This window comes from Oncorhynchus keta, chromosome 35 (genome assembly GCF_023373465.1).
Source record: "Oncorhynchus keta strain PuntledgeMale-10-30-2019 chromosome 35, Oket_V2, whole genome shotgun sequence".
NCBI lineage: Eukaryota > Metazoa > Chordata > Actinopteri > Salmoniformes > Salmonidae > Oncorhynchus > Oncorhynchus keta.
Genome location: NC_068455.1, coordinates 50,470,266 through 50,485,913, shown reverse-complemented (window position 1 = coordinate 50,485,913; position 15,648 = coordinate 50,470,266). Strand labels below are relative to the sequence as shown.

Below are 15,648 nucleotides of genomic sequence, written 5' to 3'. Positions count from 1 at the left end.
CGTGTTGAGGATCAGCGGGGAGGAGATGTTGTTGCCTACCCTCACCACCTGGGGGCGGCCCGTCAGGAAGTCCAGTACCCAGTTGCACAGGGCGGGGTCGAGACCCAGGGTCTCGAGCTTGATGACGAGCTTGGAGGGTACTATGGTGTTGAATGCCGAGCTGTAGTCGATGAACAGCATTCTCACATAGGTATTCCTCTTGTCCAGGTGGGTTAGGGCAGTGTGCAGTGTGGTTGAGATTGCATCGTCTGTGGACCTATTTGGGCGGTAAGCAAATTGGAGTGGGTCTAGGGTGTCAGGTAGGGTGGAGGTGATATGGTCCTTGACTAGTCTCTCAAAGCACTTCATGATGACGGAAGTGAGTGCTATGGGGCGGTAGTCGTTTAGCTCAGTTACCTTAGCTTTCTTGGGAACAGGAACAATGGTGGCCCTCTTGAAGCATGTGGGAACAGCAGACTGGTATAGGGATTGATTGAATATGTCCGTAAACACACCGGCCAGCTGGTCTGCGCATGCTCTGAGGGCGTGGCTGGGGATGCCGTCTGGGCCTGCAGCCTTGCGAGGGTTAACACGTTTAAATGTCTTACTCACCTCGGCTGCAGTGAAGGAGAGACCGCATGTTTTCGTTGCAGGCCGTGTCAGTGGCACTGTATTGTCCTCAAAGCTGGCAAAAAAGTTATTTAGTCTGCCTGGGAGCAAGACATCCTGGTCCGTGACTGGGCTGGGTTTCTTCTTGTAGTCCGTGATTGACTGTAGACCCTGCCACATGCCTCTTGTGTCTGAGCCATTGAATTGAGATTCCACTTTGTCTCTGTACTGACGCTTAGCTTGTTTAATAGCCTTGCGGAGGGAATAGCTGCATTGTTTATATTCGGACATGTTACCAGACACCTTGCCCTGATTAAAAGCAGTGGTTCGCGCTTTCAGTTTCACGCGAATGCTGCCATCAATCCACGGTTTCTGGTTTGGGAATGTTTTTATCGTTGCTATGGGAACGACATCTTCGACGCACGTTCTAATGAACTCGCACACCGAATCAGCGTATTCGTCAATATTTCCATCTGACGCAAATACGAAACATGTCCCAGTCCACGTGATGGAAGCAGTCTTGGAGTGTAGAGTCAGCTTGGTCTGACCAGCGTTGGACAGACCTCAGCGTGGGAGCCTCTTGTTTTAATTTCTGCCTGTAGGCAGGGATCAGCAAAATGGAGTCGTGGTCAGCTTTCCCGAAAGGGGGGCGGGGCATGCGTCGCGGAAGTTAGAGTAACAATGATCCAAGGTTTTACCACCCCTGGTTGCGCAATCGATATGCTGATAAAATTTAGGGAGTCTTGTTTTCAGATTAGCTTTGTTAAAATCCCCAGCTACAATGAATGCAGCCTCCGGATAAATGGTTTCCAGTTTGCAAAGAGTTAAATAAAGTTCGTTCAGAGCCATCGATGTGTCTGCTTGAGGGGGGATATATACGGCTGTGATTATAATCGAAGAGAATTCTCTTGGAAGATAATGCGGTCTACATTTGATTGTGAGGAATTCTAAATCAGGTGAACAGAAGGATTTGAGTTCCTGTATGTTTCCTTCATCACACCATGTCCCGTTAGTCATGAGGCATCTTCTTACCAGAGAGATGTATGTTTCTGTCGGCGCGATGCGTGGAGAAACCCGTTGGCTGCACCGCCCTGGATAGCGTCTTCCCAGTAAGCCATGTTTCCGTGAAGCAGAGAACGTTGCAGTCTCTGGTGTCCCTCTGGAATGCCACCCTTGCTCGGATTTCGTCAACCTTGTTGTCGAGAGACTGGACATTGGCAAGAAGAATGCTGGGAAGTGGTGCGCGATGTGCCCTTTTTCGGAGTCTGACCAGAACACCGCCGCGTTTCCCTCTTTTTCGGAGTCGTTTCCTTGGGTCGCTGCATGCGATCCATTCCGTTGTCCTGTTTGTAAGGCAGAACACAGGATCCGCGTCGCGGAAAACATATTCTTGGTCGTACTGATGGTGAGTTGATGCTGATCTTATATTCAGTAGTTCTTCTCGACTGTATGTAATGAAACCTAAGATGACCTGGGGTACTAATGTAAGAAATAACACGTAAAAAAACAAAAAACTGCATAGTTTCCTAGGAACGCGAAGCGAGGCGGCCATCTCAGTCGGCGCCGGAAGTAATAAGTGGGTCCCCACCTACCACCCTGGCCCAGGGGACGGGTTGAGAGATTTCACCTCCTTCTCGCACCCAGCCAATGATAGCAAATCAAATCATTAGACTGGGAGGGAGCTGGGACTTTTGTTTGCCCAGCATCACCACTGCATAGCCTCCAAATCTTGGCTGATTAGGTTCCACCAAGACCTTGCAACAAGCTTGGTCCGATGACTCAACATAATTGACTCTGCTGATGTTTGGAAACTTCGAGGGATTTGTGACATGCCGTCTGAAAACGGTTTGGTTCTAACATCACAATTTTGTCTTGAGTTTAGATATAAAGTGATTCAATGGTACCTTTCTATAAAATGTGTCTTGTTTCAGGAAACTAGACATATGTTGCACGTCAGGAGAACCATTTGAATGTTAACATAATTATTTTGTTTTTTTGGGGGGCAGAAATGGCTTTTGGCTTTTTGTGAAATTGCATGTGATTTAATGAGAACTTGTATTCCATCTGTAACTACAAATACAATTACGAGTCTAGTCACAGAAAAAGTCAGGAACCTTCCCACTAGCCATGATTGGCTGAGATAATGGATGGGCTGGACATGCCAGGAGATGAGTTTGGAATGGTCTGCCATGTAGCATGCTTCTGTCTATAACGTGAGCTCTCAGTATGTGCTGTTTTTGAAAGATATAACGTTAGCCGTCGAACTACAAAAGTTTTGTAACTTTTCTCAACATTATTGATGCCCTGAATTTAGCAGGCGCTATCAACAGATCAGTTGGAAAAAGTGATGGGCTACCTTCTGCACAAGCAGCGGTCAGTGTGAACCGGAGTGACTAGACACAACACTAGCAAACAAGATGTAGCTACAAACAAAATGGAGTTAAATGGTTCCAGTCTGCCATTCATCCATATATATGGATAAAAGTCTATTTACATTTTCAGATATTATACATTTTTTATTGTGTCAGAAAGTGCAAATTAAAATGTACTGTTATAGCTAGCTAACAAACATTAGCTTGCTGGCTAACATCGCATGTATAATCTGTGTAGTAATATTATTTCAATCAAAAATCAATTTTCCTTAATAGTTACAGCCTAATGTTAGCTTGCTAACATTGAACCTAGTTGGTTAGCTATTTAGCTACCTGCAGATTAATAATACAGCTATGACAATGTTTGTATTGGTAGTAGTATAAATTGGGATTATGCCCGGTACATTGTTTAGCTAGCTTTTGTTTTAAACAAGACGCCACTTAGCCAGATGATTACATGACCCATCAAGTTAGGTGTGTCTGGTGGTGATTACGGCCCTCTCCTGTATTTCATGAACATGTGTACATGTCTAGACAACAGTGACCAATCCACTTATCTAGACGTGGCTGGGGTGGTTATAGCATTTCCTTCACATGATCCATCAATTTAGACAAGTGTGTCAGGTAAGAATCATCTAATAATTGTAAAATTGTACTTAAAGAAATGTGAACACTTTCTGTTTTTGATATTGCTACTATGCAAGTAAGCATTTCACCGTACCGTTTACATCGTCTGTATCCTGTATCCTGTGCATGTGACAAATAAATGTAGATTTTAATTTGAAATAGTGTGTGTTTACCAGAGACAAAAAATTTGAAGAATAACAACCTACACCAAAGTCAGATTATGATGTAGGCCAAGGACTAGATACATTTTTTTCCTTATTGTAGTCTATTACCTTTACCACTTTTAGTCTTGAAATCTTTGCTTAGCTACTCACTCTGTTTAGCACATGGCCTCACATGTGAATCCTAAAAGAGATGGGTGGGGCTAAGGCTAAATTATGATGAATGGGTGTAGACAAAGAAGAGCTCTCCAGTAGGTGAACCAAAACATTCAATGGCCATTTTCTCAAAAGTGTTTATCAACTTTCAAAGCAGAATGACTTTCCCATTGTTCCTCAACTGTAGTGCATGATACACAATTTTCTAGCTCTTGTCTCTACTTTTAACCAATGTAAAAAACACAATTTCATATATATATATATATATATATATATACATGTATAGACTGAATCGGGGCAGTCAATTACAAATGACAACACTGCAAATTTTAAAACATGTTTTAGTCATTTAGTAGACATTCTTATCCAGAGTGACTTACAAGAGCAATTAGGGTTAGGTGCCTTGTTCAAGGGTACAACGCCAGATTCTTAACCTAATCTGCTCTGCTATTCAAACCAACAACCTTTTGTCTACTAGGCTACCTGCCTTCCAATTGAATGGAGCAGTTTAAAACTAATCCTGATTATCTTGACTTTGAGTCAATTACTTTAGGTAAGTTTAATGGCAGTCATGACCATGTCAAGTTATTACGCCTGTTCATGACTTATATAATGCTACAGTGTAAAGTAGGAAAATCAAGGTAACTGTTACGCTAAACTACAAAGGATGGTTTAGTTCACTGTTACCCTAAACTAAGTTAACTGTTACTCTAAACCAGGGCTGGCCAATCCTGGTTCCAGGTTTCCATCCTAGGTGTTCACTTCTGGTTTTCATTCTCTCCTTCTAATCAGGGACTAATTCAGACCTGGGACACCAGGAAGTGCAATTAACTACCAGGTAGAATGACAAACGGAAGAGTTTTGGCCGGTGCAGATCTCCAATTGACATCCATGCACGATTAAAAACCCTTGAGAACAATCTAACAAAACTGTTGACACAAGATCATATAACATTATTACATAATATATTTTATATCCCCAAGAAACTAAATATAATTTTGCATAGAGGGGTGGGTTGAACATGAAGTTTGACAATTAAAATCAAGTCTTTACCTTTTCACCTCGCTCTCCCATTTCACCCTATTGGAAAAGAATGCAGCTGGTGTTAAACACACAAAGGCTGTGGGAATGTTGAGTTAAGGAAAATTATGGCAGGCAGTCCCAGATCGTATCTGGGGTTAAATTCTGGTCCCTCTTTAGATCAGAGTAGGCTGGTGGGAGGACGGGCTCGTTGTAATGGCTGGAATGGAATTGTATCAAACACAAACATGCAAACCACATGTTTGACTCCATCCCATTAATTCCATTCCAGCCATTGCTATGAGCCTGTCCTCATATAGCTCCTCCCACCAGCCTCCTCTGCCTTAGATACCCTCTTGAGGTGCTGGCACAGGGGTACTAATTTCTCTTAAGTGGACATTTTCTCTTTTCTCCCTCACTCACCTGTCCATCTCCTCATTTGAATTTCATGTCACTCAAGTTTAAGAATGTTGTCATCTATCACCCAAAAGGTCCCCTTAGAGTTCCTCAATGAGCTTAACCTTGATAAACTAATTTCCTGACGATGACTCTTCATACTTGGCGACTTCAACCTCCCGACATCTTGCCTTCGATTAATTTATTTCCAACACTTTCTTTTCCCTTCTTGCCTCGTTTGACCTTTCCCAGTCTCCTCCCACTCACAAGGCAGGCAATATGCTTGTAAGTTGGTGTTTGAAGATAACCCTCTAGTGGTGTGGGGCCTGTGCTTTGGCAAAGTGGGTGGGGTTGTATCCTGCCTGTTTGGCCCTGTCCTGGGGTATCATCGAATGGGGCCACAGTGTCTCCTGACTCCTGCTGTCTCAGTCTCCAGTATTTATGCTGCTGTAGTTTGTGTCGGGGGGCTAGGGTCAGTCTGTTATATCTGGAGTATTTCTCTTGTCTTATCCGATGTCCTGTGTGAATTTAAGTATGCTCTCTCTCATTCTCTTTTTCTTTCTCTCTCTCTCGGAGGACCTGAGCCTAGGACCATGCCTCAGGACTACCTGGCATGATGACTCCTTGCTGTCCCCAGTCCACCTGGCCATGCTGCTGCTCCAGTTTCAACTGTTCTGCCTGCGGTTATGGAACCCTGACCTGTTCACCGGACGTGCTATCTGTCCCAGACCTGGTGTTTTCAACTCTCTAGAGACAGCAGGAGCGGTAGAGATACTCTCAATGATCGACTATGAAAAGCCAATTGACATTTACTCCTGAGGTGCTGACCTGTGATTATTATTATTTGACCATGTTGGTCATTTATGAACATTTGAACATCTAGGCCATGTTCTGTTATAATCTCCACCCAGCACAGCCAGAAGAGGACTGGCCACCCCTCATAGCCTGGTACCTCTCTAGGTTTCTTCCTAGGTTTTGGCATTAATAGGGAGTTTTTCCTAGCCACTGTGCTTCTACACCTGCATTGCTTGCTGTTTGGGGTTTTAGGCTGGGTTTCTGTACAGCACTTTGAGATATCAGATGATATAAGAAGGGCTATATAAATACATTTGATTTATCATCTTTACAAGATGTCACATTCTGACCATAGTTCTTTTATGTTTTCCTTGTTTTAGTGTTGGTCAGGACGTGAGCTGGGTGGGCATTCTATGTTGTGTGTCTAGTTTGTCCGTTTCTATGTATGGCCCGATATGGTTCTCAATCAGAGGCAGGTGTTAATCATTGTCTCTGATTGGGAACCATATTTAGGTAGCTTGTTTTGTGTTGGGGTTTGTGGGTGGTTGTTTCCTGTCTTTGTGTTCTCTGCACCAGATAGGACTGTTTCGGGTTTTGCCACGTTTGTTGTTTTGTAATTGTGTTCATGTTTAGTTTCGCTTGTTTAAAACCATGAACTCTAACCATGATGCATTTTGGTCCCCTCTCCTTCGATGGAAGAAATCCGTTACAGAACCACCCACCACAACAGGACCAATCAGCGTGGTAATGGGCAGGAGCAGGAGAGGCAGCGATGTCAGGATTTCCGGACATGGGAGCAGAATCTGGACTATACAACTTGGGAAGAGCTAGACAGTCTCCCGTCTGTCATGAGCCGCCAGAGCCGCCAATCTGCAAGGAGCCGGCAGAGCCGCCAGTCTGCAAGGAGTTTCTCCTCCCCACACTCGCCCTGAGGTGCGTGTCCTTGGCCCAGTACCACCAGTGCCGGCACCACATACCAGGCCTACAGTGCACCTTGCCTGTCCAGAGGCGCTAGAGTCTCCCGCCTGTCCAGAGGCGCTAGAGTCTCCCGCCTGTCCAGAGGCGCTAGAGTCTCCCGCCTGTCCAGAGACGCTAGAGTCTCCCGCCTGTCCAGAGGCGCTAGAGTCTCCCGCCTGTCCAGAGGCGCTAGAGTCTCCCGCCTGTCCAGAGGCGCTAGAGTCTCCCGCCTGTCCAGAGGCGCTAGAGTCTCCCGCCTGTCCAGAGGCGCCAGTGCCGCCAGTCTGCAAGGAGCCGCCAGTCGGCCAGGATCCGCCAGAGCCGCCAGTCGGCCAGGATCCGCCAGAGCCGCCAGTCGGCCAGGATGCGCCAGAGCCGCCAGTCGGCCAGGATCCGCCAGAGCCGCCAGTCGGCCAAACCCTGGTGACATTGTTGATTGTTATGACCATTTTTAGCTCTTATTTAATTATTTACTATAGGTATATGCACTCATGGTTCCAAACAGTTCTCAATCAGAGGCAGGTGTTAGTCATTGTCTCTGATTGGGAACCATATTTAGGTAGCTTGTTTTGTGTTGGGGTTTGTGGGTGGTTGTTTCCTGTCTTTGTGTTCTCTGCACCAGATAGGACTGTTTCGGGTTTTGCCACGTTTGTTGTTTTGTAATTGTGTTCATGTTTAGTTTCGCTTGTTTAAAACCATGAACTCTAACCATGATGCATTTTGGTCCCCTCTCCTTCGATGGAAGAAATCCGTTACAGAACCACCCACCACAACAGGACCAATCAGCGTGGTAATGGGCAGGAGCAGGAGAGGCAGCGATGTCAGGATTTCCGGACATGGGAGCAGAATCTGGACTATACAACTTGGGAAGAGCTAGACAGTCTCCCGCCTGTCCAGAGCCGCTAGAGTCTCCCGTCTGTCATGAGCCGCCAGAGCCGCCAATCTGCAAGGAGCCGGCAGAGCCGCCAGTCTGCAAGGAGTTTCTCCTCCCCACACTCGCCCTGAGGTGCGTGTCCTTAGCCCAGTACCACCAGTGCCGGCACCACGTACCAGGCCTACAGTGCACCTTGCCTGTCCAGAGGCGCTAGAGTCTCCCGCCTGTCCAGAGGCGCTAGAGTCTCCCGCCTGTCCAGAGGCGCTAGAGTCTCCCGCCTGTCCAGAGGCGCTAGAGTCTCCCGCCTGTCCAGAGGCGCTAGAGTCTCCCGCCTGTCCAGAGGCGCTAGAGTCTCCCGCCTGTCCAGAGGCGCTAGAGTCTCCCGCCTGTCCAGAGGCGCTAGAGTCTCCCGCCTGTCCAGAGGCGCTAGAGTCTCCCGCCTGTCCAGAGGCGCTAGAGTCTCCCGCCTGTCCAGAGGCGCTAGAGTCTCCCGCCTGTCCAGAGGCGCTAGAGTCTCCCGCCTGTCCAGAGGCGCCAGTGCCGCCAGTCGGCCAGGATCCGCCAGAGCCGCCAGTAGGCCAGGATCCGCCAGAGCCGCCAGTCGGCCAGGATCCGCCAGAGCCGCCAGTCGGCCAAACCCTGGTGACATTGTTGATTGTTATGACCATTTTTAGCTCTTATTTAATTATTTACTATAGGTATATGCACTCATGGTTCCAAACAGGATTCATAAAAAAGGAAAACTTCATCACCTGTAGGTTTCTCCATGAAAGAGAACCCAGATGAAGACCTATTGACCAAAATGTAGAGCTCCATTAAATTGTTTGGAGCATCCAAGATCACCGCAACGTGGTTGGCCTCAGTTGCTGGGACCTCTACTATCTGACAACAAGTCTGAAGCTGCTTGGTCTGCTCGCATAGCTTTCTTGACAGCTTGAACACAGTCTGCAACTCTGTAACCTTTGAGACTGGGACCGCGGGCTTGTCTCGGGCTTGTGGCTGTGTAAATCTCTTCTGTTTGTTGCTGTTTTCCATATACCCTGCGACCTGTCCCGGCTGGAACTGTATGGAGTACCAGTGTTAGCCTATGCTGCTACCAAAGCTAATGGAGAGGGTACTGTTTCTCCAACACTGGGCATGATCTTTTAAATCAACAAAAACATGTCTACAAGAAGTTGTTACAGGAAAATAGTTTCAAGAGATTTGTCCAAATAATGGTGTATTTAACAAACAAAATAATGGATGATCTGACCAGAGAGGTCCATGACCTTAAGAAAGCTTGCAGTTCTCCTTGGGATGTCCTGAAAGGGACTTGCAGCAGGATGACAACAAACAAGAGATGACAGGAGCACTGTCTGAATCATCATTAACTGGGAAAACAGATTTTCTTGAGGGACAATCCAGATGTAATAACATTGTTGTGGATGTCGTACCCGAGTCTCCACATGAGAACTGTACTGAGTCTGAGGAGAAAGTGAGAAAAACTATCACAGAAAAGCTGCAGATGGATCATAGGAAGATTGAATTGGAGGCTACCACAGGACTGGATAACCTGTAACCAGCTCAGGTGACAGACCAAGGCCAATAGTGGGCAAGTTCCTAAGGTTCAAGGACAAGATGGCTGCTCTGGAGAGAGCCAGGAACTTTAGAGGAACCAACATCTTCTTCAATGAGGTCTATTCGGAAGCTGGGCACCAGAGGCGAAAATAACTTATCCCAGCCATGAAAACTACCAGAGAGAGTGGGGACATTGCTTACATCCACTAATTGTCCATCCTCCCTCCCAAAAGCCTGCGAGGAATGATTAAGCCTAGTTTCCGGGTCAATAGCTTCAGCCCCAGATCTCTTAACACACACTCACTAACTGACACTCACAAGTGCCTGATTATCTGACTAATAGAGTCAGTCAATGTTATTTTCTTCCGTTGTTATCCCTGATAACCTACCCAGGAAAGGGCATTAGTATGGGCTATTTTTAGCCCTTTCCTGGGTAGCTTATCGGAGAGACATATTATGGAGAGAAAAAAACAAAGCATGAAAAGAACATTGTTCAATAACGTGCTAACATCAGACATTCGGCCATCACTGAGACTCACTTGCATAGTTCCTTTGATACAGCAGTAGCAATACAGGACACAAAGACAAGGAGGTTCTAGTCAGAAAATTCACCTTTACTGGGCAATATAAAAATAAACATAACATTTTGTTTGATTTATTTTCGCATCTGGAGCTTTGTTCCCATCTGTAGGCTCACTCCCTGCCTCTCCTTTTTCCTCCTGCTGTGTGCCACAGTCCTCCATCTGTGGCCTGCACAGCTGGTTGGCCCCGAATTGGTGCGATCAGCGTCGGCATGCCCAGCCCGGGTACTCCCAGCAGAGGGAGTCAACGTCACGGCACGTACCTCCACTCTATCACCAACACCCCCGGGTAGAACTCCCAGGATATCACAATGCTAAGAGCCATATTCGTGTAAAGGATTTTTGTGTCTAATACTGTCGAAGTGTTGCGGTTGCAAGTTCACCTACCTCATCTAAAGCCTCTTATTTTGGGGTGGTGCTATAGGCCAAGTGCTAACAGTCAGTATCTGGATAATATGTGTGCAATGCTTGATAATGTGTGTGATGTTAAGAGATAGGTATATTTTCTGGCTGACCTGAATATAGACTAGTTTTCATAAATTAACCTGTCTAGGACTGGGGTTCCGTTCCGCTAGCGGAACCCCTCGCCAACAGCCAGTGAAATTGCAGGGCGCCAAATACAAATCAACAGAAATCTCATAAATCTAATTCCTCAAACATACAAGTATTAGGCACCATTTTAAAGATAAAATTCTAATTAATCCAGCGACAGTGTCTGATTTTGAAAAATGCTTTACAGCGAAAGCTCCACAAACGATTATGTTAGGTCACCACCAAGTCACAGAAAAACCCAGCCATTTTTCCAGCCAAAGAGAGGAGTCATAAAAAGCACAAATAGAGATAAAATGAATCAGTAACCTTTGATGATCTTCATCAGATGACACTTATAGGACTTCATGTTACACAATACATGTATGTTTTGTTCGGTAAAGTTCATATTTATATCCAAAAATCTTATTTTACATTGGCGTGTTACGTTCAGTAGTTCCAAAACATGCAGTGATATTGCAGAGAGCCACATGAATTCACAGAAATACTCATAATAAATGTTGATGAAAATACAACTATTATACATGGAACTTTAGATGCACTTCTCCTTAATGCAACCGCTGTGTCAGATTAAAAAAAAAAAAAAATACGGAAAAAGCATTATCTGAGAACGGCGCTCAGAGACCAAACCAGCCGGAGAAATATCCTCCATGTTGGGTAGTCAATATTATTCATACATAGCATTATAAATATTCACTTACCATATTCACTCACTTACTTCACTCCCAGGAATCGCAGTTCCACAATAAATGCTTGTTTTTTTTCTCGATAATGTCCATAATTTATGTCCAATAGCTTCTTTTGTTAGGGCGTTTGGTAAACAAATCCAAAAGCGAGATATGGTCTATTCGGACGAAACGTTCAAAAAGTTATATTACAGGTCGAAGAAACTTGTCAAACTAAGTATAGAATCAATCTTTAGGATGTTTTTATCACAAAAGTTCAATATGTTCCAACCGGAGAATTCCATTGTCTGTAGAAAAGCAATGGAACGAGAGCTACCTCTCAAGTGAAAGCGCGTGACTGAGAACGAGGCTTTAGGCAGACCCCTTAGTCAAACAGCACCCATTTACATGAGCAGCCTGAAACAACGTTTTAAAGACGGTTGACATCTAGTGGAAGCCGTAGGAAGTGCAAAATAACCCATATCCCACTGTGTATTTGATAGGGGTGAGTTCAAAAACTACAAACCACAGATTTCCCACTTCCTGTTTGGATTTTTTCTCAGGTTTTTGCTATACTCACAGACATCATTCAAACCGTTTTAGAAACTTCAGAGTGTTTTCTATCCAATACTAATAATAATATATATGCATATATTAGCATCTGGGACTGAGTAGGAGACAATTCACTCTGGGCATGCTATTCATCCAAAAGAGAAAATGCTGCCCCCTATCGCAAACAGTTTTCATCAAGCTGGCCACTGAAGAGGAAGCTTCTCACTGTAACCAGTGTCTGTAATATGGTTCAGGTTATCAATCAACCTACCAGATTGTTTACAAATAGTACAGGAACAAAATCATCCAGGTGCATTATTTTTTTTTACACCTGGTGTAGGACTTATAAAGCAGTGTCCACAACCATTGGAGAGAAATGAGGAAAAGGGAGTTGCAAATAAGTCTGGCTGCTCGTGATTGGTAGACATATTGTAAATTGAGAAATTGTGTGACGAAATTGAACAAAATAGAATAATTAATTGTGTTGTGAAACTAAGATAGCTGAAATCAAGTATGATGGAAAAAAGCTTTGAAGTACTTTAAATGACATTATGGGTAGAAAGACCAATTAAACTGATTTTCTTTCATAGAACCAGATGGCTCATTTATCATAAAACCTTTTGCCAATGCCAATGATTTAAACAACAACAACATTGGCAACATGGGCAAACTTTGGCATGATGTGCCAACAACAAACTGTGAGCCATTCATGCATAAAAAACCTAATACTGATAAAAAGGCATTGTAATTTAGAATTGGGTAAAGTTCATATGGGAGAGGTCGAAAAAGAGAAATCAATAACGAGAAACCACCTGGTATTGACAACCTAGATGGGAAATTACTGAGGATGGTAGCAGACTACATCACCACTCCTATTTGCCACATCTTCAATCTGAGCCTGGACAATCACTTGTGATTCCGGTACCCAAGAAAGGTAACGCTTCCTTTACTGGCTCTAACAGCCAATCAATCAGCTTCTAGTTCTTAGCAACATGTTAAAAACATTGTACTTGACATGTACTGCACTGATGCAAATGTCTAATGTTTGGCTGAAAGACATGTATAATAAGAAGATTGTGGGAGCTGTATTGTTAGATTTTAGTGCAGCCTTTGATATTATTGACCATCATTTTTTTTTTTTAATGATTTATCGAATAGAACTTGAAGGGCTTTCTTTAACGTAAAACATGTAAAGTGTGGTATTCTCCAAGAGAGCTGTCTTGGACTCTTTCAATTTTTCTAATGATCTACCACAAGCCAGAAAAACAAAGTATACAGATGATATGTCAGCATCGACAGCTAGTGAAATAACTAGCTGTAGCACTAACTGTAGCGCTGTCTTAGGCGTTTCAAGGTACGGATATTGCAATATTTTGCCTTGGCCACATCAGCAGCCCTCATGCCTCCTTACAGCATGCTTAAGGCACGTTCACACAGATGAGCAGGGACCCTAGCCATCGTTCTTTTGGTGTTTTTCATAGTCAGTAGAAAGGTCTCTTTTAGTGTCCTAAGTTTTCATAACTGTGACCTTAATTGCCTACCGTCTGTAAGCTGCTAGTGTCTTAACGACCATTCCACAGGTGCATGTTCATTAATAGTTTTTGGTTGAACAAGCATGTGAAAGTGTTTAAACCCTTTACAATGAAGATCTGTGAAGTTATTTGGATTTTTACAATTTATCTTTGAAAGACAGGGTCCTGAAAAGGGGACGTTTCTTTTTTTGCTGAGTTTATTTTTAGGGATCACCGTTAGCTGCTGCTTCTGCCTCGGGTCCAAACACATTAAGGCACTTACATTACATATCAAACATAAGATAAAACATTACATCATATAACATTATTACACCACTACATATCTAAAATACAAAATGTTATATGGTGGTATTATACAATATTTCAATGTACATGTGTGTAGATTGCGTGTGCTAACACTTGTGTTCATATGCGTGTGTTGACCTAGTGTGTGTCTTCACAGTTCCCGTTGTTCCATAAGGTGTATATCTACCTGCTTTTTAAATGTGATTCTACTGCTTGCATCAGTTACCTGATGTGGAGTAGAGTTCCATGTAGTCATGGCTCTATGTAGTACTATGTAGTCTCTTCTGGACTTGGGGATTGTGACGAGACCTCTGGTGACATGTCTATGATGTATGCATGGGTGTCCAAGCTGTGTGCTAGTAGTTTAAAGCTCGTACATTCAGCTTGTCATTCAGCTTGTCAACACAAGTAGTGATGAATTCAATCTATCTTCCACTTTGAGCCATGAGAGATTGACATGAATATCATTAATGTTAGCTCCCCGTGTATTTTTAAGGGCCAGCTGTGCTGCCCTGTTCTGAGCCAACTGTAATTTTCCTAAGTCCCTCTTTGTGGCACCTGACCACACTACTGAAGAGTAGTCCAGGTGTGACAAAACTAGGACCTGTAGGACCTGCCTTGTTGATCGTGTTGTTAAGGCAGAGCACCGCTTTATTATGGAAAGACTTCTCCCCATCTTAGCTACCAAGCAGTTTAATCACCTCAACTTGCTCAATTTCCACATTATCCATTACAAGATCTAGTTGAGGTTTAGGGTTTAGTGAATGATTTGTCCCAAATACAATGCTTTTAGTTTTTGAAATATTTAGGAATAACTTATTTCTTGCCACCCATTTTGAAACGAACTGCAACTTTTTGTTAAGTGTTGCAATCATTTCAGTCGCTGTAGTAGCTGACCTGTATAGCGTTGAGACGTCCACATACATAGACACACTGGCCTAACTCAAAGAGTTCTGAAAGTCTGTTGTCAATTTGTTTACTGTAAAATAATACTGGAACTGGTCAAACACAATTTTTTCAAAAGTTTACTCAGGGTTGGTAACAGGCTGATTTGTTGGCTATTTGAACCAGTAAAGGGGGCTTTACCATTCTTGGGTAGCGGAATTACTTTTGCTTCCCTCCAGCACTGAGGGCACACACTTTCTAGTAGGCTTAAATTGAAGATATGGCAAATAGGAGTGGCAATATTGTCCGCTATAATATTGTACAAATCATTCCATGAGTACTAGACGTTAGCTGAATCTGGTAATGAATGATGTGGCTGTTATGAAAGTAGAGGCAACTAAACTTCTTTGTGTTACCATAAACTGTCATTGTGAAGGCATATTGACTCTATTGTTGTAAAGATGGGTAGAAGTCTGTCTGCAAGAAAGAGGGGCTCTGCATTTTTAACACCACATTCTACCAAGCAAGTCCTGCAGGCTCTGGTTTTGTCACATCTTGCCCGGTTATACGGTCAGGTGCTGAAAAAAACGACCTAGGAAAGCTGCAGCTGGCCCAGAACAGAGCAGTACGTCTTGCTTGTCACTGTAACCAAAGGGCTAATAGAAATATTGACTGCATTGCTTCTTGTTTTATGTCCCATAGGGCGGCGCACAATTGGCCCAATGTCGTCGTTGCCGTCATTGTAAATTTATTATTTGTTCTCAACCGACTTGCCTAGTTAAATGACGGTTAAAAAAAAAGAAAAAAAAGAGAAATATTAGTGTTGAAAATTCCAAATTGTCTGTATAATCAATCTTACAGTGGGGCAAAAAACGTATTTAGTCAGCCACCAATTGTGCAAGTTTTCCCACTTAAAAAGATGAGAGGCCTGTAATTTTCATCATATGTACACTTCAACTATGACAGACAAAATTAGAAAGAAAAATCCAGAAAATCACATTGTAGGATTTTTAATGAATTATTTGCAAATTATGGTGGAAAATAAGTATTTGGTCACCTACAAACAAGCAAGATTTCTGGATCTCACAGACCTGTA

General features: G+C 43.7%; 1 protein-coding gene across 3 annotated transcripts in view; it reads right to left on the bottom strand.

Annotated features, from left to right (window-relative positions):
- LOC118368604 (collagen alpha-1(XXV) chain) overlaps positions 1 to 15,648 on the bottom strand; it is a 135,087-nt gene that overhangs the window by 60,494 nt on the left and 58,945 nt on the right. For all 3 annotated transcript variants that reach the window (XM_052495763.1, XM_052495766.1, XM_052495764.1), the window contains exon 9: positions 4,958 to 4,984. In XM_052495763.1, the coding sequence (XP_052351723.1) occupies positions 4,958 to 4,984 (27 nt within the window). The remainder of the gene's footprint in view (positions 1 to 4,957; positions 4,985 to 15,648) is intronic.